General features: G+C 39.8%; 5 protein-coding genes across 10 annotated transcripts; 4 read left to right on the forward strand and 1 right to left on the reverse strand.

Annotated features, from left to right (window-relative positions):
• Nucleotides 1–3: 3 nt before the first annotated feature.
• Nucleotides 4–9,511, reverse strand: vdac3 (voltage-dependent anion channel 3). Of its 4 annotated transcripts, XM_047591326.1 has the most exons (11): nucleotides 9,400–9,511; nucleotides 6,468–6,574; nucleotides 5,085–5,156; nucleotides 4,821–4,870; nucleotides 4,334–4,336; nucleotides 3,784–3,936; nucleotides 2,210–2,262; nucleotides 1,858–2,085; nucleotides 1,611–1,761; nucleotides 1,137–1,194; nucleotides 4–1,042 (listed from the first exon to the last, which is right to left on the reverse strand). In XM_047591326.1, the coding sequence occupies exons 2-11, from the start codon at nucleotides 6,568–6,570 to the stop codon at nucleotides 951–953; spliced, it is 963 nt and encodes a 320-aa protein (XP_047447282.1). In that variant the 5' UTR covers nucleotides 6,571–6,574; nucleotides 9,400–9,511; the 3' UTR covers nucleotides 4–950. The 4 variants fall into 4 exon arrangements, with proteins under 4 accessions (XP_047447282.1, XP_047447283.1, XP_047447284.1 ...); XM_047591327.1 differs by lacking the exon at nucleotides 4,334–4,336; XM_047591328.1 differs by lacking the exon at nucleotides 6,468–6,574 and having other exon boundaries at nucleotides 9,400–9,498.
• A 634-nt stretch (nucleotides 9,512–10,145) lies between these two features.
• Nucleotides 10,146–13,900, forward strand: enkd1 (enkurin domain containing 1). Of its 2 annotated transcripts, none has more exons than XM_047590970.1 (8): nucleotides 10,146–10,389; nucleotides 10,919–11,009; nucleotides 11,740–11,964; nucleotides 12,215–12,387; nucleotides 12,470–12,625; nucleotides 12,745–12,887; nucleotides 13,002–13,138; nucleotides 13,269–13,900. In XM_047590970.1, exons 2-8 carry the CDS (start codon nucleotides 10,925–10,927, stop codon nucleotides 13,427–13,429), a joined length of 1,080 nt encoding a protein of 359 aa, XP_047446926.1. In that variant the 5' UTR covers nucleotides 10,146–10,389; nucleotides 10,919–10,924; the 3' UTR covers nucleotides 13,430–13,900. The 2 variants fall into 2 exon arrangements, with proteins under 2 accessions (XP_047446926.1, XP_047446922.1); XM_047590966.1 differs by having other exon boundaries at nucleotides 10,151–10,402.
• A 32-nt stretch (nucleotides 13,901–13,932) lies between these two features.
• polb (polymerase (DNA directed), beta) lies at nucleotides 13,933–18,749 on the forward strand. Its single transcript, XM_047590971.1, has 14 exons — nucleotides 13,933–14,141; nucleotides 14,447–14,504; nucleotides 15,211–15,277; nucleotides 15,905–15,979; nucleotides 16,065–16,123; nucleotides 16,295–16,344; nucleotides 16,452–16,503; nucleotides 16,631–16,685; nucleotides 16,772–16,844; nucleotides 16,936–17,006; nucleotides 17,117–17,203; nucleotides 17,327–17,394; nucleotides 17,514–17,653; nucleotides 17,750–18,749. The coding sequence occupies exons 1-14, from the start codon at nucleotides 14,081–14,083 to the stop codon at nucleotides 17,842–17,844; spliced, it is 1,011 nt and encodes a 336-aa protein (XP_047446927.1). The 5' UTR covers nucleotides 13,933–14,080; the 3' UTR covers nucleotides 17,845–18,749.
• Nucleotides 18,750–19,193: 444 nt separating this feature from the next.
• Nucleotides 19,194–22,309, forward strand: LOC125011710 (dynein light chain 2, cytoplasmic-like). 2 transcript variants are annotated; one of them, XM_047590974.1, is made up of 3 exons: nucleotides 19,194–19,340; nucleotides 20,028–20,166; nucleotides 21,898–22,309. In XM_047590974.1, exons 2-3 carry the CDS (start codon nucleotides 20,035–20,037, stop codon nucleotides 22,033–22,035), a joined length of 270 nt encoding a protein of 89 aa, XP_047446930.1. In that variant the 5' UTR covers nucleotides 19,194–19,340; nucleotides 20,028–20,034; the 3' UTR covers nucleotides 22,036–22,309. The 2 variants fall into 2 exon arrangements, with proteins under 2 accessions (XP_047446930.1, XP_047446929.1); XM_047590973.1 differs by having other exon boundaries at nucleotides 19,199–19,344.
• Nucleotides 22,310–24,249: 1,940 nt separating this feature from the next.
• Nucleotides 24,250–26,191, forward strand: dynll1 (dynein, light chain, LC8-type 1). The gene is made up of 3 exons (XM_047590975.1): nucleotides 24,250–24,393; nucleotides 25,094–25,232; nucleotides 25,824–26,191. Exons 2-3 carry the CDS (start codon nucleotides 25,101–25,103, stop codon nucleotides 25,959–25,961), a joined length of 270 nt encoding a protein of 89 aa, XP_047446931.1. The 5' UTR covers nucleotides 24,250–24,393; nucleotides 25,094–25,100; the 3' UTR covers nucleotides 25,962–26,191.
• Nucleotides 26,192–26,198: the final 7 nt, after the last annotated feature.

The following is a 26,198-nucleotide window of genomic DNA, read 5'->3' on the forward strand; positions in this document are numbered from 1 at the left end:
ATCTTGGTGTTTAAACTTTTTGTTTTTATTCCATTTGTTGAATAAAATCAGTTTGAGGTCCTAACTGTTGACTAAAGCCCCTAATACAACGCACAGCACAGAAAAAAAAATGAAATGTAGTGACAAAGGTCGAGCAGGTACAGGACAAAAAAACACAAAGAGAGACACAGAGGTCCAAATTGCCACCGGCCCCATTAAAGAAGACCTGAAAAATAGACCTTTAGGCAACTGAGCGTTCACAGGTTGAAACTGTTACTGAGGTCACGTGGTGGAAAGACTCATACTGAGTTAGTATTGACCTACCTTAATTCTCTTCAGCCTCTATTGCGTCTGTTTACAGTCACTGTACTCGTCAATATGACAATTAAATGTCGAAAAAACTTCCCTCTAGCCTTGGCCGCATGCAACATAACCACAATAAACCAAATACAAGCATCTCCTAATAATCTCAAGTAATATCTAGAACCCAGAGTGCATCAGAAGAAAACATGACCGATCACAATGTCAGGATCAAAAAGGTGCTTCAAATCGAATTTCAGACAGAGCATTCATATGTCTGAGACACAAATGCTCCAATGAAAGTGCACTTTGTCTGATCCAACTGATCTAATGCAGCACATTAACTAGTGCTTGTGCACAGACTGACAAATCTGTTTTACTTGTAGCATTCGTGGCAATATCTGCTGAAAAGTTGGGTTGGTGGAACTGTAAATAATGTAAAACACAAAATAAATCCTGGTTTGGTTAGAATTACAGTACTGGAGGTCTTGGAAGCTTCTCTGGGATTCAGGGTTAAGGCCAAAGGACGAGTGTATCCGTGTGCGTACTGTATGTGTATAGAACTCAGAGGGAAGATGTGTTTAACGTGTCGCTGAGTGTTGTCACATTTAGGCTCTTTATTCTTCTCCTATGCTGCTTTCCCCTCCACGCGACTTGTGGCTCCTGAATCTTTATGCCTCCAGCTCGAAGCCCATCCCAACTTTGTGTCCGCCACCATTCACGTTCTTCCCGTCGACCAGAGCTGAGAGGGTGAGCTTCACTCCTGCAGAGGAAAGTGAGTCAGATTATCTGTGACGTGTCCTAAAACGCACCAAAGCTGTTACAGAAAACATTTTACTAGATGTAGATCAGCTAACCTGGCCTGAGGGTCTGTGTGTACCCGACTCCCACGAGGCAGGCGTTGTTAACCTTGGTCTGTGGAGGGACAGCATTTAGTACAGGTGAAATAACTGTGAACGCTGCGTTAGGTGAGTTGGAAGCTGGTTTACATAATTTATATCTTTTACACTGGTGCATCAGCCTCTGGCCACATACTGCAGAGGAGTTACATGAGGGGAGGTAGATTAGACAGTCGGGGTGGATTTAGAGGGTTTGGGTTTTTTAACACAAAATTGAAATATCACAAAAACCGTGATGATCTTTTATACACACACATTAAAATCCACTCTGGCAACCCTCCAACTTTGCACTTAATCATGTTTTAGTGTATCACCTGAAAAGCTAAAAACATTTTTGTTCAGATGTACTTTTTGGGATGCCAGTGCAGTACCTTGGATGGACAGCATGCATTTATTTCATATGTGACAAAGAAGTTTGAAGTCAGTTCTTACAGACAGGAAGGAGTTCTTATCCAGCTGGTATTTGGCTCCAATTCCAAAGCGTGTGTTGTTGCTTCCCGCTGTCCAAGCCAGGTGGACCGCTGTCTCCAAGCAGCAGCTCACCTTTTGGTAAATTGAACCACCGAACTCTGTGCCGTCATTGCTGAAATACAGCATCAAAACATAATGTGAGAACTGAGAAGAACTGTGTGTATGTATACTTCCATCTCCTCAGATTAACTCGGATGAAGTGACTCACACGTTAGTGTGCAGTTGAAAGTCGCCAGCCTTGTATCCAAGCGCAAAGTTATTCTGGGTCAGTTTAGATTTGGCAGTGTCAAATGCCAGCTGGTAACCAGCCAGCCAGCCCTCGTAACCCAGAACAGCCGCTGCGTGGACAGTGGGTCCGGCCATGTCGAAGTCCAGGTCACAGCCCATATTCACAAACTCACGCTTGTAGCCGGTCTTCAGTTTGGCACTCTTCTTTCTAAAGAAGGTTACATCGAAAGCCTGATTATTAATTTCCGCTTAATGTAGATCTACCCTGACTCACTTCGTAAATGATTAAAGACATTAAAAAAATCTCTTAGCAAAGGCAGGATTGATCTTACCCAGTGTTGGGGACAAACGACGTGTCCAGACCGAGCTTCAGGCCTTTAGCCAGCTGCAGACAGACAAGAGCAGAGACCATGAACTAATATTCTATTGGAATGTGAATGTGGTGAAAGATTTTCAAATATAATACTGTTTTGTCCTAATATTTCTTAATACTAATGTAATAGCAGTAATCAGATCAATATTCAATTTGAAAACTGATGATTTAAGCGTAATATATTTAGGAAACATTCCAAGTGAGGTAAATAAACAAGACAGATACTTGTTATAATTACTAAAGACCCCTTCACAGTTTGTAAACAGTGTGATGTTTTTTTGAGGGGTGGAGCTTAACTGGAGGCAAAACATCTCCAACACTATGGCTTGTTAATGGCGGGTAGCATATTATAACACACTGTTTTGCCAAGATTGGACGAGGAAAACACATATTTTAGAGAATATACTAATACACTCAATCTCTGAGATTGTTATTTTAAAAAGTTGACTCTGACTGATGGGACTACATTCACCGACCCCTACTTCCCACTTACTGGATGGACGATTTGACCTAAGGAGGACACAGAGGGGCCGAAGTCTGGTCTATCTTTATCAAGTGAAGCCTCTCCAACAAAGAACCACTGTGGAGGGTAATGTAGCAAAGCAACTTCTGCTTGGACGCCTCTGAAACACGTAACTAAGCCACTTAGCCACGGACCGGACACTGACGTTACTTAGCGGTTAGCATTAGCATTAATACTGCATGTAACAGGAATCTCCCAAATAATGATTAACTTCACATAATTCCAGTCACAATTTAGTCTAACCCCTAACGTTTACCAGGCGAAACTGATGATGCATCACATATTATTGTAATAAAGTGTGCACGTTGTTGTTGATTGTCCAACTCCAATTCTTTCTTTTAGCTAAACCAAAGCCAAACCAAAGTCAAACCACCCACCCTTGTATGTGATAAAACTTCCAGGTAGTGTTTTTGATTTTTCGGTTTTAGAGCAAGACGAAATTTTCATGGTTGAAAAGTGACAGTGTTCACCTCAAGCTTCCGTCTGTTTTGCCTCCAGCTAACGCTGTGACGTCACAGTGACGCAGTTCATGAAAGGGTCTATTAACAGTTAGCAAAAAAGCAATAACCAGGAAATGGGTGAGTAATGAGTGTCCAACAATTTCAGATTGAATAGAAATAGTTGAAGAAATTCATAGCATGGAAACGTTAACATTTTTCCTGAGATACAACACTGAAAAGGGTAACAAATACTGTGAGAAATGGAGATGTTATCTAGGTCGGAGGTGATCCCATCGCTGAATATTTGCTTTGATTGGAGAACTATATGTTTTTTGTTTTGTAAAAGACACTGAATATTCGATATACTATTTATTTTTTATCCACTGTAAGTTTGTTTGTTCTGTGTGGAGAGATCACCTCTTTCTTTTCTTGCTTTCTCACATTTTCTTCTGTAAAAATGACTATGGAAATGAGTTCTGTATGGAGAAGTCAGTTAATATGTTTTTTCAAGAGGACAGTATAAACTTTTTGCTGATTTAAAGTAAACCACAAGTGAACAATTGACTCCACCTGGTCTTCAATGGTGATTTCTGTGGTCAGGGTGTTGTCTGTGTTCCACTTCTGGTTGAAGGTGAGGCCCAGCTCATTCACTTTGTACTTGGTCTCCAGGTGTCCTCCCGACTTTCCTGTGTCTGTGTTGTTGGAACCGGATGTGGCAAACTCCTGCAGGAAAAAAAAAAACGGGGATGGAGTAATGATGGGGGGAAATGAAAAATGAGGTGGGAAGGGAAGCAGGAAAGCACATCAGAGCTCAGCTACAGAAACAAAAGGTAGGGAGGCGGAAACAGAAGCAACGCACGTGAGGGGAAACAAGCATTCCTTTTGAGCTTTGTGGTCAGCCACACAATCCCTCTCAGGTTTGTATTTATTTAATAGAAGATGGACAAATGAGGAAAACTGGAAGTTTGTGTGGTACTGTGGGGGAAACACTGTGCAAGAAAACACTTGAGAGGGGGCGGAGGAGGGGGGGTGGCCCTGCACGCAAACACATAACTGGTATCACCGCCTTACCCTTCAGTGCACCTGTGTTTAATCATTACACATGCACACTCACTCTTACCATCTGACAGGAGCGTCCAAAGAAGAAGAAGCAGAAAAAAGAGAAAAGAGAGGAAATTAAGGAGAGCCGCACAGAGTTTACATGCTGCATGCAGAACATGAACTCCAGTGCTGCACAGAGTAGAAGTTTGGGCACAGAGGGAGATAAAGTCATTAACAGTGTTTTTTTTGTGTGTGTGTGTGTGTGGCTAATGCAAGTGCTTATTTATGGTTTCACTATGGCAACAGGTTTCTAGCAACACTCGGATGTAGCACTTTTTTCCCCATTATGATACAACATGGTGCTTGAGGGGGAACAATTATATGTATTTAGTAAATACATCAGACAGGCAGTGTTTCTTTGCTGACTCCGCATGTACCAGACCTCGGGCTCACTCTGACACGAAGTGCGGCGAGTCAGCTTTTTGATCTCCACCAGAGTTGCCTAAAGACGGGCTTGAAGCTGAAATTTACACAGAGTGACACACAGAGTCAACAGTAATACTTACAACACCATTCTGAGACTTGGTCTTAACATCCAGCTTCAGTACTCCATAGCCTGGGGAGAAAGAAAATGGGGGAATTAGAAAGAAAAAAAAACCTACAAAGAAAGCTTAGAAAAATAACTTATTTCCTGGTTCTAAAAGCTGAGGCAAAAATAAAATAAACAGGCTTGGTAAGGCAAGCCTGCATCAACACAACTTCTGCCAAAACAGTTGCAGTAAAACAGCACCATCTGAGCATGTGCACATTCAGAGAATTTGCCGCCTTACCATAGCCCTTATTTAAGATGTCTTTGGCAGATTTCCCCAGGTCTGCGTATGCGGGAGGGACGGCCATTGTGCCTGAGGAAACACACATCCGCTTAAAACTTTATCAAAAGTAAAGCACACATGCAAATACACACTTGTAAGGATGCTCCGGCAGTTTAGTAATGATTTCTGCAACGCTGAGGAACTGAGGAGGATATTTAGGAGGGGAAAAATGCAGCAGAGGTCAAAATAGCCAAATGGTCTAAATTACTGTGTTGCGCTTTTCTCATATCGCCCGACCATCTTTTATTACATCCACCCTACCTCAAACAGCTGGATGATTCATACTTCCCAAGTTTACAACACAGAGTTCCTCTTAAACACGTGAAGACTGAAGCGCACACCAGACAATCCTCCTACATCAGATATTAATATGGATATTATACAAGTGTAAAGAACGACTAATACTCCTTATCAGGACTAATCTGATCAAACAAAATCATTTGCAATCATGATGCCAGAACAAAAGCTTCAGACAAATGCTTGAAATGAATACACGGAGCTTCCGAGACGCTTCTACTTCTAAATAATACAGACAAACAATCAGCAGACGTCAGTATCAGCCAGCGAGAGGTGCCTGTCTTGGTGCTGGTGATATCTTGGTGACATGCTGATCAACTGCCGTCGACCTGTTAGCAAGCAGCAGTAAAGCAAATGAACTGTTTCACTTGCTTGGAGGGACAGAAAATGTGCATGAGCAAATATTGTAAAAAACGACAAATAACGTTTGTAGTAGGAGTCGCCATGACATTTCAACTAAAATGACCTGTCGCCTTCCAAGAAAAAGAGATAAATTATGTATTTTGTGCAGAAATACTATACAGGCCAATGCAGCAGAGCTAACACAAGCAGTAGCTGGATTGGTTAGTCAGCAACTACAACTCCTGCACACTACTGCACTGCACCGTAATGCTGCATACATTCATCAGGGTCCCTTGGGTCGGTGTGTGTGCATGCTCTTTCTGTGTGCGACCGAGACATTTTTGACAAGGTGACATTGCCTGAGCATTTTGAATACCCTGCACCCGCATATGACCTAAAACTGGTTTAATGTTACATTAGTGACTTGCCTTCCTTCCTGTACAACTGTTTCCCTGGTAATTTTACATCTTTTCTGCAAAGGATGGAGACTTTATTCAGGGAAATGTAGCCTCCGTGAAGGAGCCAGATGCAGTCACTTGAACTAAACACATAAAATTTAACAAAAGGCTACTCGTGATAATTGCTCAGACACGATCTGATCTCTTCTTTAGGTCTGGACTCTAGCATGAATGTAGCCAAAGCACAATCCAGGGACCCTGATGATAATCCATCTGTCGCTCTACACGCACACCCCCCACTCACCATGTCCCTTGGGGGCGTGACATGTCACACAGCGGCCTTTGTCCTCTGCCTGCTTGACTTTTCCTGTCTTGTCCTGCTGCACCACAATCCCTTTCTCTGCCATGTGTCTTCAGACGAGCAAAGTGCAGGGAGGGACAATAGAAAAGTTTTGGCACTGCTTGACGACAGCATCATCGCACAACACGTGGGAGATTGTCTGGGATTATGTATGTATGGCTACTACGGCTATTGTGTCTGAAATATGTGCATAGATCAGCAGAGGATGAATGTAGGTACATGATGTACAGCCAGGCACCGTGATGAGAACAGTGTATGTAACTGGATGTCACAAACTTCTTGCACATCACGTACAGAGTGGGCGGCGCCAAGCTAGTGCTCTATAGGTGATGCACAAGAAGATGTAGTAACATGCCGTTTGGATATCATTGTGGGACGTGTCAACCAGAAGAAAAAACCTCTGCGTGTGATTGTATTGGTCCTACAACAAACTGGAGTCATGTTTAAATGAATAAGGCTAAAATTTTGGTTTTAAACTGCACATATGTTATAGAGAAAAAGCATTAAATATTCACAATAAACTAAAGAAGAAACAGTCTAGGTTACGGTTAAGAAATATTCTACAGTTCATCTGTCATAAGTCCTACAGGGATACTTTTGGCTGTTTGAAATACACTTAAAAACCGTCACCTTTTAACCTGATAGTAAGCAAATATTTGATTATTTACACATCCAAGAGTTGTGGAGACAAAATGAGGCTAACATATGTCCAGTATTCACTGCTTGTTGCTCTGTTCTCTTGCGGTCTCTGATGAAAATGTCTAGCTCTCAAAGTGAAAGTGAAAAGAGTCCCATATGTCGAGCTGATCCATGCATTGAGTCATCTGAAAACAATGCATGAGAAAAACACAAGAAAATACTACAAATACAGAAAACTCTCAGGTGATATAACCAAAACCTGATCTGTCTCTTAAAGAAAACTGCTCATTCTTGTAGAATTCATCCATCACCAGAGGCGTTCAGGGAAGCTAAGATCACCCTCACACAGCGCATGTCAAAAAGTCCACCATGTGAAGTCTCAGTGTCCCGGCCGACCTTCTTTCTGCTGACCACGGGCTATTCCTGCGCTGTGTTTTGCCACTTGACAGTGACTCCTTTCTCGTCTCTGTATCCCCTCAATCCGCTCTCTTCACAGTTCCTTTCCCCCTCAGCCTTTAACACTCGGTCTCGGATCTAAATTTAGGCCACGTGAACCCGACACTACAGAACATGTGATTCGAATGTCAACGTGTGTCCTTCTCCAGGTTCAGCCTATTAAAACTCAAATAAAAGTCGACGTGGTTGCCCGTGTTGTACCAACACATTGTGTTTATATACACACACACGCACGCTAATGCCAGTCATGGAAGAGTGATACTTTCGTTAGCTGCAGCCAAACGCCTGCCCAGACCGAGGGACCAAAGGTCAAAATGACAGCTGTAAAATCAAAACTATAAACTAAAAGCAAAAGGATGTGGTTATCAACAATAAAATAAATCCAGACAAATAAAATCTCTAAATCACTGTATGTTAAAAACGGTATATACAGTGAATTTGCATTTTATCAAATAGTTGAATAGAATAATATAGAAAGAGAATAGAAAAGAGAAATTTGCGTGTCCAGTTGCTTGTACACAAGCTACTAGACGCTACAGCTACTGTAGTTGTGTTCTATTAGTTATAACCACAGTATGAAACTGTACTAAAACCTTTTCATTTCTGTTCAAATTGTTCAGTTTATTGTTTAGGAAATGGTTTAATTGCACAAAACACAATCTCTGCTTAATTCTTGCTATTGGGAAAATGATGTTTGTCTCAGTATAAATGGATGAAATGTCTGCAACCTGAATTTTCAAACGTGAGGCCAGTGTGCGAGATATTGTAACTCAGCATATGTCTAAATGATAACGCAAACCTGCAGCGCTTAATAATAATAATAATAATATCTGGAATAAGACACAATTTATCTGACAGACCCCTTGCGAATAATGAGCAGATACCACTGTGAAAAACTGACAGTTACACAACTTAGAATCCAGATAACATGAAACCAAGACGTGTGTCATATAACATGTGTGTGTGTGTGAGAGTAAGATAAGGTCAACTGCTGTAAAATGACACTAAAGCTTGCTAGAATGTAAAGTGTACAGCATAGCGCTATATTTGCTTCATAGTATGATCTGCTCAGCAGTCACTGTGTACAATGACAACACCGTGACTGCTGATGTGTGGTTATTTATTCCTCCCCACAACTTACCATGTAAATCATTAGTAAGATCTACTACCACTGTATGTAATGGGCAATGAGCAGATAATAATTACATAGGAGGGAGGTCACGTAGATAACGGCGCTACGCAGTCATTCATGGACATTGTTCCTCTTGACAAACACCACAGATAAGATGTTTAAACCAGATTTATGGCATCACGTCGCCTTGTCCCATAGGACGTTACAGCCACATGCTTCTGCTTCTGGTTTCCATTTCTCGTGAGTAGTCTATTGTGTGCAGGGAAACACGGTCTCAGTTTTACATTAATCCTAATGGGGTTGATTTTGTTCCATGAGAGTTCATAAAAAATGCATCAAATCACAAGCTTTTCGGAAAAAATGGGAATATTATGGCACATACTAATGGCAAATACTAAAAATTACGCAAGTGAATGTAACTTTTATGGGGATATTTGTTTGCAGGCTGTTTGTTTTTGTCAACTAACGACTCACACAGGCCTGGGCTAGAATTAAAACCTTGGCCATGCCCTATCTGCGGTTGTCCCACTCCTGTGTGTCTGTGACTCGTATCTAACTGACAATCGTGCGATTGTTGACAAATAGTGTCACACAGATAAACCGATACGAGACCAACAACTTTCTTAAAACGAGACAGTTATGCCTTACCTTTAATTTTAGGGGTGGAGGGTGCAGAGTTTCACAGCGCTGGTCGATGCAGCAGCGGGTTACACTGAAGGGGAAAGCAGAGGCGACAGACTGGGCAGGCGCAAGTCAGACCCCCTGACTGAGGGCGGGGCGGTTGTGCAATTGACATTGAGAAAAAAAAACTTAGACTGCAGACTTTTTGTACGTTTTTACATATGTGAGTTGTGTTAGAATTATATCTGCAGACGGTGCAAGGGCTGAGTTTCTCTAAACATTAAAAGGAGGTGTGGCTGTTCACTCACACACACATTTATATACACAGACTATAATTTCTTCATATGTGTTTCTGTTTTTTTTTTTTTTTTCATAGACTGTAGCACAATCGTGACATATATGCATTTACCTATATTTTTTTAATCTATTTGGGAGCCTTGACCTCTACCTAAATATACCTTCAATGATCATTGTCTTTGCTCAGACATATGTGTGTCAGGCAAACACAATTCTTAGGCTGCTTATACCTATGCGACACGTTCTAGCAACAAAGTGGTCATGTTTCATTTTGGGCTGAGAAAGTTAAGATCTGTTTCAATCGGGGGACTGGGTCTTGTAGCTGTGGCAAATTATAACGGGATCTTTACTGAACCTGAAAGACAATACTCAGGGAGACAATACCTTCCACCCCCGTCAACTAGGTTAAAGCAGAAATACACCTGATAGAACTGCTCCTACAGCAGGGGGTGCGCCTCACGTTTGTCAGTATAACTACCCATTCAACCTTGGATTGTGAGTTATACATTACGCCTAAGAATATCCAATTTATAGACTTCATGTCTTGCCAATAAACACATGCGATTTCGATGCGATGGACTATTTTTGGGAAACACTTCTCTTCTATTGGGTCTGGTTCTATGTGCAGCTGCTTCGTTGCCATGGTGAGGAATACGGCAACAAGTGTTGATACCCCGGCGTCATCAATCCGCGTGAGCAAAATCTTCAACCGATAAACAGGTCAATATCAGAGGTAAACAAATTGAATCGATTCATTTAGTCAACTTCACCGCTTGCTATATGTTTTGGTCGACGTTAAATTGTATTTTTTTTTTGTGGCTAAAGACCCTCGTGTATTTCGTATCTGCGCAGGAGTCAACCTGTGTCCAGAAGCTACCTTTGCAACAAGCTTGGCAATAGCTACCGTTAGCGTTAGCCAACAGTGATTTTATCCATGTCTATTTTATTTACCTACCCACCCTGCATACTATTAACCTCAAATTGCTCAAATTATAATCCCACATTAATGCTGTTCTACCTTGTCCTATTCTGTGGTTTAAAACCACTATGGGCTTATATTATTATACTTCTAAGCATCATATTTTGCTTATTAGGACACAATAAATATATTTATTACGCCACCTAAGTTGTTCAGTGAGCACCAGTATTGTCGTTAAATAACAAAAAAAGTGTTTTCTTTGCACTTTTTATATATTTTTTTTATATTTATTGGCTGATAATGCTACTGTGACTTTATTACATTTTGCAGCTTCAAATGTGTGAAGGACCTTCGTCAATATCTGGGCCAATCCCTCCAGACCCCTCCCTGTTTCCTCAGTACTACAGACGACCTTCCTCAGGTTAGATGCATTTACGTGGTTCTGGTGTATTAAAGCTACAGCAACACAACCTGGATTTCTGGCACTTTGGTGACCTCCTTCGCAATTTTACTTCCATGACATTCCATAACATTCATTTAAGATAAGATAAGATAAGATAAGATAAGATAAGATAAGATAAGATATGATTTTATTCATTTGAGATGTTTATTGTCCTGTGCACAGTAAAAACAGCAGGTTAGAGCATACAATGTGATTCTTACTTTGGAAGTTACTAACAACAGCAAATTAAATCAAAAACCAAAAAAAGCTTCAGTTTCAGAAAGTGGTCTATGCCTCGTGCTGCTGTATATGAACCGTTCAGGAGTCTGATTGTTTGAGGGCAGAAACAGTTTTTGAGTCCTGTTGTCCATGATTTCACACTCCTGTAGCGTTTCCATGACGGCAGGATAGTGAAGAGGTTTTATTGTGGGTATGAATTGATGACAATGTTATAGGCTTTCCTGATAACACTGGGTCTTTAAAGGTCCTGTAATGAGTAGAAGGCTCCTCCCAAATTGAGTTGTGCAGTTTTTGTCACGCGTTGGAGATCGTTTATGTAATGCATTTTCCAAACCACACATGAGTACGGTGGTAATGAAACTCTCAACTATATTTGTCTTTGTTAGGACTGTTCAAACTCTTGAACACTCAACATTGTTATATGAAATGTACAGTGTGTTGTGTTATTGATTTTACTCTCCTCCTCCAGCTCGAGGCCGTTTAGAGGGAAACAGTGATGGGACTTTGGCCCTGCTCTCGGGGCCATTTGCTCCAGATCCCATGTTGCACCCTGGCTGCTACAGTGCTCGTACCTCAACACATCGCCCCCGCATCGGCCCCAATGCCACCCATATTCTCGAACGAGGACAGAGAGGGGTTGTTGGGAACCTACTTAAACTGGATGGTGTCTCTATCTCCCCTGTTCCCAAACAGAGTAAGTGCAATTGATTTATCAGTACTGGTCATTTTGTTTTTAACAACAGTGTTTTATATAGTGGTCCACCATTATCTCCTCAGTTGTATTACTGATCTTAACAAAGTCTGAATTCTTCTGAGCCACTTTTTTAGTTTCAACACAGCTAACATTATATCTTGCACATTCTAAAAAAAACCCTGCCTATAGTGATCTTAAATGATTGTGAGTATAATGTGTTAAAAACAGCTTTTGTTGCTTTGTCTTTTAGAACAGCGAGTACATGACTTTGGTAAAGAGAATGTACGTCGGCTTCGGGAGATCCAGCGACGCTGCAAAGAGCAGGAGGCTGAGAGAGCACAGTCCCGTCCTGTTCCAGTTAAAGCTCTTTGGACCTCCTCAAAATATCAGAATGTCCCATCCAGGGTGATGGCTCAGCTACAGGCAAGAGACATATCACTGAACAATACAAGGCCACGAGCTATTTTTACTCATATTTATAAACCAATCTATTACCTCCGTATAGGTTTCTTGTCCAACTGCTAAGCCACAATGTCAGAATTACCTGAAGGCCCATTCTAATGGTGTGTATGCCGCTGCCCCAAGACACCAGACCAAAACATCATCCTTATCGGCAGAACGCCGGGCCTCCTGCAACTCTACACAAGACCAGGACTTCCAAGTGAGAACTGTCAATACATGTATTTCTATCAGAATATGAGTGATTTCCCTTTCATCTCTTGCCCCAAAATGTTATAGTGAACAAGACTTGTTTTTTCCTTTTTTCAAAATGTCTTGTAGTTACAGGTACAAGGCCAGGCCATTGACTTCATAAGGCATAATGCCCGGGCTGCAGGGAAAGCTGTGCTACGTCGGACCCAGTCATTGACAAGTCTTAAAGATAAGCCTGTGCCCAGTGCAATCAAAGGACAGGTGCCTCAGTAGTGAGTAATAATTTTCTTTTTTTACCCTATTCATGATCAATTAGTCACTGTGGTAAAAACAGATAATGCTACTGCTATTTTCATTTCCTCGCTTATTGAAACCGATATACGCAGCCTTGAAGAAAGGAAGGAGCAGTGGCGTAAAGAGCAGGAGGAGAAGAGGAGGAACGCGCCTGATCCTACTGTCCCAGCTGGTCACTCTCTGATGCCTGAGAGCGAGAGACAGGAAACACTGAAGTCCCTGAAAGAAAGTACGCATCTGACGCTCCTTATTTCCTCAACAGGATGATGACAATACCTCAAAGCAACACGTGTAGTAGTACAACATGCACTGCGGTATTTGTCTCGCTAACTGTGTCGCCGCTCACTTTTCTTCCTCAGCCCACCGCTCCTTGGTGACAGAGCTGCTCTCACTCCCCCTCAAAGCGGACAGTCTCAGCGTTCGTTCACGGCGGGCTCAACTCGATTGTCGGCTTTCTGAAATTGAGGAGGCGATTAAAATATTCTCCAGAGACAAAGTTTATATAAAAAATGACTCCTAAGGCATAAGGAGGAAGATGACGAGGACGAGGAGTAAGATGAAAGGGGAGGAGATCATCCTGTAAATCCACTGCTTGAAATTTGTATTAATTTTGTCTTTGCATTGTGTCACATAACACTGAATTTTGTGAAACAGATGATCATGTTTATGTTGTGGAAGCATTTTGTACGCTACAAAAAAAAAGCATTACTAAAAACACAAAATACATACTGCTATTTAATGTACATTAGTCTTTTGCAAGTAAAAAGAGGAAGATACTCTGTAAACTAGACAAAACAATAACCATTAGCTCTCGTAGCTCTTGTTTGTATTTGTATAAAACTTTGGTGAATATTTAGGTTTCTGTATGTGTACATTTTTTTTTAATTCTTTAATATTAAGCTTACCAAGCACTGCATTGTGTACACAGTCGATATTGCATCAAATAAATTATTTTATTTGTTTGAAATAAAAAATCTAATTTTGAGCATCAGTGACGTTTCTCTCTCGCCCCTCCCCCTCTACGTGTGTTCGTCATTGTTCGGCGTGAGCTAGCCTTAGCCAAGTTGCTAGTCAGAGGCTAGTTGAGAATAAAAGACGTCTAAACTTCACACACACGCATATAAGTTCGCTTGACTTTCCACCGTACAGCTGAGAGTGTGTGAAAACTACAATGAGCAAGAGGAAAGCGCCACAGGAGTCCCCAAACGAGGGAATAACAGACTTTCTTGTCGGTACGTGGGTCTGTACGATTGAGCTTAGCTAACAGCAGCTAGCCGGATACTCTTGTTTTCAAATGAAAATAGCCTTAAAATAAATTTCCAGTGGAGCAACTTTATTCTGCAGCGACTCTGCATTTTATTTTACATCTTATATGTACGTATAAATGCTGGGTGGATAAGAAGCATGGTTTGCGAGGCTGACATGCTGATGGCTATTGTCCAGACATTTAAATTCTATTTTCAGCTGAGTTGCTTAAATAGGACGTTGAGGGGAAGTGTTCAGCCATGAAATATCTTAACTCTTCTTCCGTTTTCAGAGCTGGCCAACTACGAGAAAAATGTCAACAGAGCCATACACAAGTACAATGCATACAGGTAAGATCTGAAGTCTCAGCAGAGAGCTATTCTCCATTTAACCCTCAGGAGTAATATAAACACCACAACACATTCATTGGTCGTGCACAGTAATAAAACAGTTATCAAGTTAATTATTAGGTCAGTGTGTATTTTAGGTAAGTATTGATTCAAAGATCATTTCAGGGGCGATTCTTGGTAAGAGCTTTAGGGATGCTTTAATGTCAAACTTCTGTGTCATAAAGCTGCAATTTGGTTTGAAAAGTAAAGAAAAGAAATTGCATTTACGTGAGAAGATGAGGTAGGAACAGTAAATGCAAAATAAACTTATATGAAGCTCAGTGACAATAGGCAACCCTGCCTAAGAGACAACATCACTGTATCCTTTGTCTCTCCTTTTGGACTGAACAGACCCTCAGCCCCTCCTCTTCTATGTTTATACCACATACATTCAATTTTTTTGGTCATCTTATCATAGACTTGCTTAAAAAAAAAATCTAATTTTTAGGGGTGCTGTGACAAAGTTTGGCTGTGCTTCAGCACCCGGTCTAGATTCTTATGGGTCATTTGGAAAGCTATTGGTAATACTGTATACTGAGTATGCAAATGTTGTGATCATTAATCTGAGATATAATTCAGACAAATACTTTATTTTACCACTGGCATTAAGGTTCCGTTTTTGTACCATTATTTTTTATTTCATCCTATAATGTCTTCCTGTCTGCAGGAAAGCTGCATCTACCATTTCTAAATACCCTCAAAAGATCAAAAATGGAGAAGAGGCCAAGAAACTGGTATGTCCATTGAATACAGTTTTAATGTTGTCGTTTGTTGTCTTTGTGGATAATACACATCAGTCGCTAACAGTAAAGGTAAAAACCTTGTGGTTTGGTTCAAATGTATTTACTCAGCAATTCCAATCTGACACACAGCAATTTAGTGTCCAGTACTGCAGTCAGTCTTACATTTGGACTGACAATGATGGCTGGTATTGTATTGCGTGTTTTTTATTGTGGGAAATTATTGGCATTGTGGATGTATTACCACTGGATTTCCCACTTTAAATAGGCATTTAAATTTCACTTTTCAAATTGCAGTTTATGTTAGTATATCCACTCTTGTTATGTTTTGTGTTGTAGCTCTTCAGAGTAATTAGTTTCGGATTTACGGAGTTTCTGACTTAAAGACCTTTAAAATCTGTGATACTGTATGTATTGCTTGTCAGTGTAGCGACCTTTATAAAACTATAAATAGCTTCAATGTTGTTTACCTTCCTTCTCTCCAGTGTGCTCATGTGGTTGTGTGTTATGTGTTGACCTGTTTTCGCTTGAAAGTGTTTCAAAATCTACTATGCATGACTTATGTAACTGCTCCAGATCCGATTATTTACCACAGCCACGTTTGTTTTCAAATTTCAACAGGATGGTGTTGGAGCTAAAATAGCAGAAAAGATTGATGAGTTCCTGCAAACTGGCAAACTAAGGAAACTGGAAAAGGTGAGTCTAGTTGGTGTGGCTCTGGTTATATTTGCATTCCAATGTATTGCACAGATTGATGTGTCACTTTTATATTCTCATCTAGATTAGAAATGATGACACCAGCACTTCCATCAACCTCCTCACCAGAGTCACTGGAATTGGGTATGTTGATGATGTTACCAGCCTCCATATAAATATGTTGGTTTGCAAAGGAATTTGCTGTCAACTGAATCATGGCTGGTGAAAAATGACAGATGGCTTCTCCAAGAGGTTATGTAGTTTTATTGTATGTTCTTTATGTAACAAAGTTCATCTCTTTGGTCGTTACTTTAGCCCTGCTGCTGCCAGGAAGTTTTTTGAGGATGGGGTGAAGACTTTAGACGGTTTGTGAAGCACTAAACTGAAATAAAAAACTGTAAACAATATTTTGTATTGCATTATAATTACTATAATAAGTATTGTTCATCACTGTTTAATGCTGTATTTTTAGATTTGAAAAAGATTGAGCACAAGTTAAACCATCATCAACAGATTGGACTGAAGTAAGTTTGGCTAAATCTTTTGTGAATGTTTTATTTTCTTAAATATTTCAACACCTGTTAAACTCTGCCTAAATCTTTGTCTGCTGGTATATGTGACATCTTTAATTCTTTATTTTCTTGCCTTTAGGTACTTTGAAGAATTCGAGAAAAGAATTCCACGTGCCGAGATGGAACAAATGGAGGTGATCAAGCATTTCTACATGTCTTATATCTTCAAATGATTTCATGTAGAATTCCTTTTACAGTGGGATCTTGTGTTTTTGTGTAGACTCTTATTCTTGGAGAGCTGGAAAAAATCGATACAGAATATATTGGAACAATTTGCGGGAGCTACAGGAGAGGTAATCTTGGCTGTCAAATCAGTTACCGTTAGTCTTTTGTTTATGATGACACGCCAATCTCTGTTAACTGTGTTCATTGTTCAATTTTCAGGGGCAGCCTCGAGTGGGGATATTGATATATTGTTGACCCACCCAGACTACACCTCCGAGACCGAAAAACAAGTGAGACTTTTCTATACTGTAGTGTGCTTATTCTAACCTGTACCCTGTTCCTTCATTAATTTTCTGTTTCATGTTTTTACTATTCGCTCTGTTTTATTTCCATTTTCCAGCCCAAGCTTCTCCATGCTGTGGTCGAACATTTGGAGGCAATTGGCTTTGTGACTGACACTCTGTCCAAAGGGGACACTAAGTTCATGGTGAGTTCTCGATTTGTGTTTCACTTAAAGCTGTACAGTATGTGTTTGGTTGCTACCACAGTTATCTCTCATGCAATGCAGCGTTTGACTCTGGTCACCACGTACTGCTTCTTGTTTTTCTAGGGAGTCTGCCAGCTGCAGCAGAGTGATGAAGACGAGGAGGAATACCTGCACAGGCGTATTGATATCAGGTGCCCTACTTCATATGGCTCTTAACATTTTCACTCTGCGTATTTATCAGGATTCCTTTATTTTTCCAATAAGCATATTTTCCTGCTCCCTCACTGTCCTTTTTGTCCCATTTCCCAAGGTTAATTCCCAAGGACCAGTACTACTGTGGAGTTCTGTATTTCACTGGAAGTGACATCTTTAATAAAAATATGAGAACTCATGCTCTGGAGAAGGGCTTCACTCTTAATGAGTACACCATACGGCCACTTGGGGTCACTGGTAAGTCTCATTTATAGCATGTACCTGCTGAACTCAATTCCAGATGTACAGTCTTCAGTCGGTAATCAATGACTTTCTCTTGTCGATATGTCTTAGGTGTGGCAGGAGAGCCTCTGTTGGTGGATAGTGAGAGAGACATCTTTGAATACATCCATTACAAATACAGAGAGCCAAAGGACCGCAGCGAGTGAAGAAAAGAACCGTTTTTACATTTACATCTGTATTCAAAGCAACAGCTTTCCTGTAAACAAATGTGTGTGTTGCTGTTATTCTTTCACCGTCCGTGTTTGCCATTGAAAAGAAAACTGTGAAAGCCATTCTGGTTATTTGTTTTGAAAAAACGTCTTTAGTTGAAATCATCCCTCGCAATTAGATTTTAACATAAAAATGTGGGTTCTTTGGACGAGAAAATTACGATATTTTCCATGGTTATGTACCCTTGTGAATGAGTTTTAACTCATTTTTTTAAACAGATTTGTAAATCATGCTAAACAATAACTTATTTTTTACCTCACTTGTACATTTTTTTATACACCAAAAACAGGATTATGACCTGAGAGATGTAATGCCAATGTGATTTGTTGTCCTTCCTGAGCTACGAGAACCACCATCATCAAGGCATTGTTTTTCAATATTTTTATTTGCAAAGTTTTTAAATTATGATACATTTTTATGCTCCAGTTTAGACAACCCGAAGATTTGTAAGTACAAGAACATGGAAACTTTATAGAATTAATTAGCTCACTTCCTGTTATGGACTACTTTGGTGCAAATTGGTTTTCTTCAATTGCTGGTTGATAAGTAAATGTAGTGGTAGACTTGCTAAGGTTATTGCATGTACTTGTGTGAAAATTATTACATGTATTATTAGGTCAAGACATTATTGTGTGTTCAAAGCTTGTCAGGTCTGCAAAATATAAACGTGAGATATTACTACAGCATAAAACTTGAATGTTAGAATTAGGAGTATGTTTGAGCTTGGACGGTTGCAGATAATCAAAAAATATTTAAGGGGGAAAAAAGGAAATCTGTGGAGTTGATGTCCAATTTTTTGATTTTAAGTATGTATGACTGAAATAAATGGGTAAGAAAAGTTGTTTAATTCAATTTGCTTTAACTAACATTACCATGGTAATGAGACATTTCTGCCTGAACAATATTTACTCAAAACACTGAATCTACATGAAACCCTAGGTAGTTGGCGTGAAACCACGTTCACAAAATATATATAATCCATTCTCAGAAATTGTAAGAACGGCATTTTTTAATTATTATTATTATTATTATTATTAAAAACCCTGGTTAATTCACACATTTTGTGTTTCTATCACTAATCTTTTATTGTTGTTATCATTATTTTCTATACATAACATGGAATTAGGTATAAATTGCAGGTTATTGTTAATGCAAGCTGTTTTAGATTGTAACTTAAAAAGTTTCCCCGACAACGAGCGTTTCGCAAGGCATGACGGGTTGAAATAAAATGCTAGCAGAAACTCCAGGAAGATATTGTCTCGAACAACCAATGAGAGCGCTATGTGAATTAATAACAGCCAATCGAAACGCGGCAGGGCAGCAGCCTGCAACCGTTACACACCCACAGCACTTTTGTGTCAACCACTTCGCGGGAGTTGTCATTTCGGTTGCAGACGTCTCTTTAAAATTAGAGAAACAGCACACTCGACTAGTAGGTAAATTAACAATTTTGCATGCCGAATACTGTAGCAATTTATTCTCGTTTAAAATATGACTAAAACGATTGCAGTCTGGCTGTTTGTTGGTGTTTTATCATTTTTTGGGGGGATGAATGAGCAGCTAGTTATGTTGTTTAGCTAATCAACAGCTCTTCATCGCTGAATGTGCATGTGGCCACATGCTGCTAGCTAACCCATCCTCCCTATGACACTTTACTTCTTTAAACGTTATGTTATTAGAAGATTGAGGTTTTCTTTTGGTATGTCACACGCTGAAGCGGAATTTACTCGCCGTTTTGCTAATGTTTGGTAGCTGCAGCTGCGTGGTTTTTGATTTAGGAGTCTTGATTTCAGAGGACCCTTGTTGAAACCTCTAATTATTTGAGACCATCATCTCGATATGTCTCGCGTATCCATAGAAACTACGCGGATCGCGCATCCAGCTGCCTGCCGCTGCTGGAAGTTGTTATGCAACACTTGTAGAAATGGCTATATTCTGTATTATCTGTTATGTAACGACAGCATCGTCACTAACTTGGTGTTTTTTTTTTTTTCGGTTTCTGCCTCTCTGGTCTTTATTCGGTGTGACTGTTGCTTAGACTCTACGCTCAGTTATATCGTGTGTGAGCCAGTTACTCCCGTTAAGATGATGAACTCTCTGCTGTGTTTCGGTTTCCCAGGGCAACCATGTCTGACAGAAAAGCCGTGATCAAAAATGCTGACATGTCGGAGGACATGCAGCAGGACGCAGTGGAGTGTGCCACACAGGCCCTGGAGAAGTACAACATCGAGAAAGACATCGCTGCCTACATCAAAAAGGTAAAAAATCACTGCTGCCACATCCAGCATATTGTAGGCTGCACAGATTAAAATGATTTTTTGGCAGTGGTGCAACTGAGGTTTGGGTTGCACATTTTGTTAGACTAGCAACAAGTACTTGCCAGGAACTAAATTAAGTACTTAATAACATTACACTTACACTCACAGACATGTGCATTCAGTTAGGTCTATATATGTGTGGACAGTGACTCATTGTTTCCTATTTAAGCCATTTAGGAACATGTTGAGGTTACAGTTATGTAATGAGTGTGTGCTTTAAAAGCGCACTCACTTTAATTTGAGGCTCTTCACATCCAAATTGGAGGGCAGGTGACAGCTAGTAATAATTTGATATACAGCTAATATCCTTCTGTTTTAAGGGATCAAAGGTAATTGGATAGTTGACAGGTATAGGATGTTATTTTATTATTCCCTGATCAATTAAGCGGGTAACTACACTGGGGCTGTTTCCAAATGTGACATTTGTTAACTGTTGCTGTGGGCCCTCAACATGTGTTCAAAGGAGCTTTAAATGCAGGTGACGCTATCTAATCTTCGGCCACAAAAACAAAACAAATCTGTTCCAAAGAAATCAGGAACACATTGGTTGGACAAATCAAAACTGAGGTACACTTTGATTTTTTGGAGATGTCCAAAAACGGTTGTTAAAATCCTTTAATGTTGCAAATTTACACTTTAAGCCATATTGATTATCTAACTAACTTGAATATATTTTGATAAGGGACTAGTATAATTGGTCAGTGTCGAAAAATATATTCATTTAACTGTATGTTCATACGCTGAACGTAGGGCAGGGGACAGTTTAAATTCAGTAGAGGTATTTTTTTTTTAATCTCAGTGAAATGTCTTTTGGCAGCTGAAACCAAGGTTGCCCCCATAGTTCATCGTTTTATTGCTTTGGTCTTCCTTTGTTTCTTTGGAACAAATTAAGTCACGTTTCTGGTTAACTCCTGAAACTGAGCCAGAACACACAAAGCATCTTACCAAGTGTACGTTTGTGTTCAGCGAGGTTCTTGGATATTTCTGATTTGTACCCGGATATTCCAAGTGCCCGCTTCTGACTCTATTATTAGTCTACAATTTACTAGATTATTTCATAAGACTGGTTAAAGGCTAAGGCAGAATGTTTAAAATGTACATATACTGCCACCAGATTGGCATTAACAGGCTGATCCTGTTCTTTGGATTATTGCCACCTACCTGTGCAACTGAGGAGAAAGTATCACTCTGTTATTCCACAGTGGTATTGGAGCTGATTTGACGTAAAGCTATTTTCAGACAACCACCCTGTGCATCATTTATGTTACGCCCAGCTTGGTGTTTGTAATTGTTTCCACTCTGCCTGAAGAAACATGTTCTCAGGTCTGACTGTCCTTCGAAAGCCACATACTTAATTATACTTAACTGTGAAGTAGCTGCTAGCATCTTTGTTGTATCCTTCTCGTCCTATCACAGTAAATCACTCAAGCTGCAGTGTCAAACACCTCAACCCTGACAATAAAGACAAACCAGAGACTATGCGTTTCTACTTAATGATGTTATTATTGAGAATGATGGAAAACAATTTTGATATTATCTAATTATTTTTGCTTTCATTTGTTTGTAGCAGTGTACCTTGTAGAACACAAATGAAAGATCACTTCTTGTTACGCTTGAGCATCATCTGTAGGTTTGTGTGTTAATCATCATATTTTTTTTCCCCCCTCACAGGAGTTTGACAAGAAATACAATCCAACCTGGCACTGCATCGTTGGGAGGAACTTTGGCAGCTACGTGACTCATGAGACCAAGCATTTCATTTACTTCTACTTGGGTCAGGTGGCCATTCTCCTGTTCAAATCCGGCTGAAGAAAGGACTTTTCTCCATACCAGCTGACTACACATCCAGTACTGACTGACTCTACAAAAGGCACTAATCATTCCTTGGCGAGAGGCCGCTGCCTATTTTACGTGCTGCTTTCTACTTGGTGTTTTTGAGGATTTAAAAAAAAAAATGTGGCCATGTTAAAGAGATGAAATACTTGTATTTATTTTTGTCTTGTTACATTAGACATGTCATTTTTTTTAAATAAAGCATAGCTATGAAGCTGTCATGCTCCAATGGCTGCCGGGGTCACTTCAATGTTTTGCTTTATTGTGTTAAACCAGGAAACCTATTGAACTACTGAATGTGATGTGATACGTGGTATGTTGAGATAGTTTGGTGTGTGTATGTGTGTATATAACATCGTCAGTGGGATATATTTCATCAAAATGTGACCCAACAAAACCATGATCTGAAGTATATAAGCAACAGGTCGTAAGGTCCACCTGCTGAAGTCGACCACTTCATTATAAATTTGGCTCCTTATTTTTTTCCAGAATATTATTATAGGACTTATTTTGGAGTCTCCTATGTAGAGATGGATACCGGGGACCACTTAATTCCACGATAGACGCAATAACACAATTTATGATAAACCATTGTATCTCTGGGAAAGGTCACGTGTTGCTGGGATGGCGGCAAGGTCATCAATTCACCACATATATTGAAGATGTCAGTACAAACTAGTCAAAAGATGGCATATGACGGTGACATTCTTTATAAAACCAGCTGAGAGTCAACGGCTCTCTGATCTCCTTCCTCTGCTCTGTCAGCTGGGAGCAGTGAGTCAGGCGATAATTTTTCTGGAAGCCGATGTCTCATAGTGAATGTGTGAAATAGGTTGATGGGGCCCTGTTAGCTCCTTCTTGAGGTCGGTGTGTGTGTTATGAGGAACATCATATAGAGATGTTGGTTTTACTGGGCCTGGAATAATGTTGTGGTTGGCAACACAATTAGTACAACACCACATGCAGCGCATGACTCTGGTCACAATGTGCCGTGCTTGATCTTGTTTTTCTCAGGAGTGTGTCGAAGAAATACCTCCACATGAATACCGATGAGGCCCCACTTTATGTATATTGGTCTTAATATTTCCATTTATGCATTAAGCCTTTGTGGCATTGAAACAAATTTCTCTATCAGCATAATTACTGTTTTTTGTGGGAGCAAATTATACTCTTCCATTTGAAACGTTGCCTATATTTCTCTATCCCACTGAGACAGAATAGTCATCGTTCTTTTTTCATTTGTTTTTCTTTCCTGCTTTCTCACTGTCCTTTCCCCTATTCCTGAAGCTTATTCCTAAGGATTCCCAAGTATTACTGTGGAGTTCTGTATTAAACTGGAAGTGGCATCCTTAATAAGGGCTTCGTGGTAAACTAGTACACCACACGACCACTCGGGGTCACTGGTGAGTCTCAAATATAATAATAAATAGTCTTTCACATGAACTTGACGAACTCTATTCCAACTGTACAAACTTTACAGTTTTAGTTTAATTTTCTATCATATATATGTTGTGTGAGTGTGGCAGGAAGACCTCTGTTGGTAGATAATGAGAGAGACTATTTGGGATTTATGGGCTCACTTCCTGGTTAAAGAGATTAATTTGTGAATAATAATAATAATTATAATAATAATAATGATAATTATAATAATAATAATAATAATAATAATAATAATAAAGGTTGTCCCGGGACTGAATTTATTTTCTGCAAACAACAAATATGTTGTGATTATGTATTTCTCTCTTCTCTCATGCCACAAAAGGCATCATATACCGTTTTTAAAATAATGTCCATAGGCTACAGAGTCTTCGTTTAAAAAAAAAAATAATAAAAAAATTAATATTTACATTCAACGTGATAAAAATAAGAAAGTTAGCATTTCCTCTAATTATTACATATGGCAACATGCCATCTTTACGTATTTTAACATTTTTTATTTTAAAAATTTGTTTAAAAAAATATGTGAATTGTTTAAAACAATTCACATAATTTTTCGGTTTTAGGGTGAACAAGAAAAAAATTAAATAACGTTAATTGTTAGGCTAATGGTCATTCAATGAGCAAGTTATTTACAAATGTTGCCCTGACAACGACACTGGCGAAAGGCATGATGGGTTAAAATAAAATGCTAGCAGAAACTCCAGGAAGATATGGCTTTCTCAACCAATGAGAGCGCTTTGTGAATTAATATCAACCAATCCGGACATATCAAGGCAGCAGCCTGCAACCGTTACACACCCACAGCACTCTAATGTCAACCACTTTGCGGGAGTTGTCAATTCAGTCGGAGACGTTTCTTTAAAACTCGTGAAACTGCATACGGAAGACTGGAAGGTAAACTAACAATTTCGTATGCAGAACACTGTAGGAATTTATTCTCTTTAAATATGACTAACCCGACTGCAGCCTGACTTACTGTTTGTTGGCGTTTTATCATTTTTGGGATGAATGAGCAGCTAGTTATGTTGTTTAGCTAATCAACAGCTCTTCATCGCTTAATGTGCATGTGGCCACATGCTGCTAGCTAACCAAATCCTCCCAATGATACCTTAACACTCTTTAAACATTATATTATTTAGAAGATTGTTTTATTTTGGTATCTTGCACTTCTTTCTGAAGCGGAAAAAGACACGTTTCTACTCGCCGTTTTGCTAATGTTTGGTAGCTGCAGCTGCGTGGTTTTTGATTTAGGAGTCTTGATTTCAGAGGACCCTTGTCGAAACCTCTAATTATTTGAGACCATCATCTCGATACGTCTCGCGTATCCATAGAAACTGCGCAGATCGCGCATCCAGCTGCCTGTCGCTGTTGGAAGTTGTTATGCAACACTTGTAGAAGTGTCTATATTCTGTATCATCTGTTATGTAACGACAGCATCGTCACTAACTTGGTGTTGGGTTTTTTTTCGGTTTCTGCCTCTCTGGTCTTTATTCGGTGTGACTGTTGCTTAGACTCTACGCTCAGTTATATCGTGTGTGAGCCAGTTACTCCCGTTAAGATGATGAACTCTCTCTGCTGTGTTTCGGTTTCCCAGGGCAACCATGTCTGACAGAAAAGCCGTGATCAAAAATGCTGACATGTCGGAGGACATGCAGCAGGACGCAGTGGAGTGTGCCACACAGGCCCTGGAGAAGTACAACATCGAGAAAGACATCGCTGCCTACATCAAAAAGGTAAAAAATCACTGCTGCCACATCCAGCACATTGTGGGCTGCACAGATTTTACGTTTACTGACATGAGAGGAATCAGAATTTAGTTTTTCCCCAGTTAAATTGTTTTGCAGCCATGTGACTGCGATGTAGAGCTGATTTTTTTTTTTTTTTTGACACCACCCTGTACATCATCCAAGTTACACGCCCAGCCTGGTGTTTGCAGTTGTTTCCACTCTTCCTGAGGAAACATGTTCTAAGAAATAGCTGTCCTCCAGAGCCACGTACTTTCCTGAGGTAGTTGCCAGGATCTTTGTTGTTGTATCCTGCTTGACCCGTCACTTTGTTCAAGCTTCAGTATGTCAATCGCCTAAACCCTAACAATAAAGACATATCAGAAACTATAAATTTTTACTTAATAATGGGGTACTATTTTGATTTGTGTGTAATCGGTTTATGGGTGTTAAATTAACCATGTTCTAATGAAAGACAGATCACCCTCTTTAATTCTGGAGCATCTACTGTATCTTACGCAACATGTTCCTCTTTTCTTCACACCTCCATGTTGCTTTACATATGTTTTAAACATAATTATTTTTTCTCCCTCCGCACAGGAGTTTGACAAGAAATACAATCCAACCTGGCACTGCATCGTTGGGAGGAACTTTGGCAGCTACGTGACTCATGAGACCAAGCATTTCATTTACTTCTACTTGGGTCAGGTGGCCATTCTCCTGTTTAAATCCGGCTGAAGAAAGGACTTTTCTCCATACCAGCTGACTACACATCCAGTACTGACTGACTCTACAAAAGGCACTAATCATTCCTTGGCGAGAGGCCGCTGCCTATTTTTGAAACGTGCTGCTTTCTACTCGGTGTTTGATAAAAAAAAAAAAGTGGTCATGTTAAAAAGATCAAATACTTATTTGTATTTATTTTTGTCTTGTTACATTTTCTTTTTTAAATAAAGTATAGCTATGAAGCTTGTC

This window comes from Mugil cephalus, chromosome 8, assembly GCF_022458985.1.
Source record: "Mugil cephalus isolate CIBA_MC_2020 chromosome 8, CIBA_Mcephalus_1.1, whole genome shotgun sequence".
NCBI classification, from domain to species: Eukaryota; Metazoa; Chordata; class Actinopteri; order Mugiliformes; family Mugilidae; genus Mugil; species Mugil cephalus.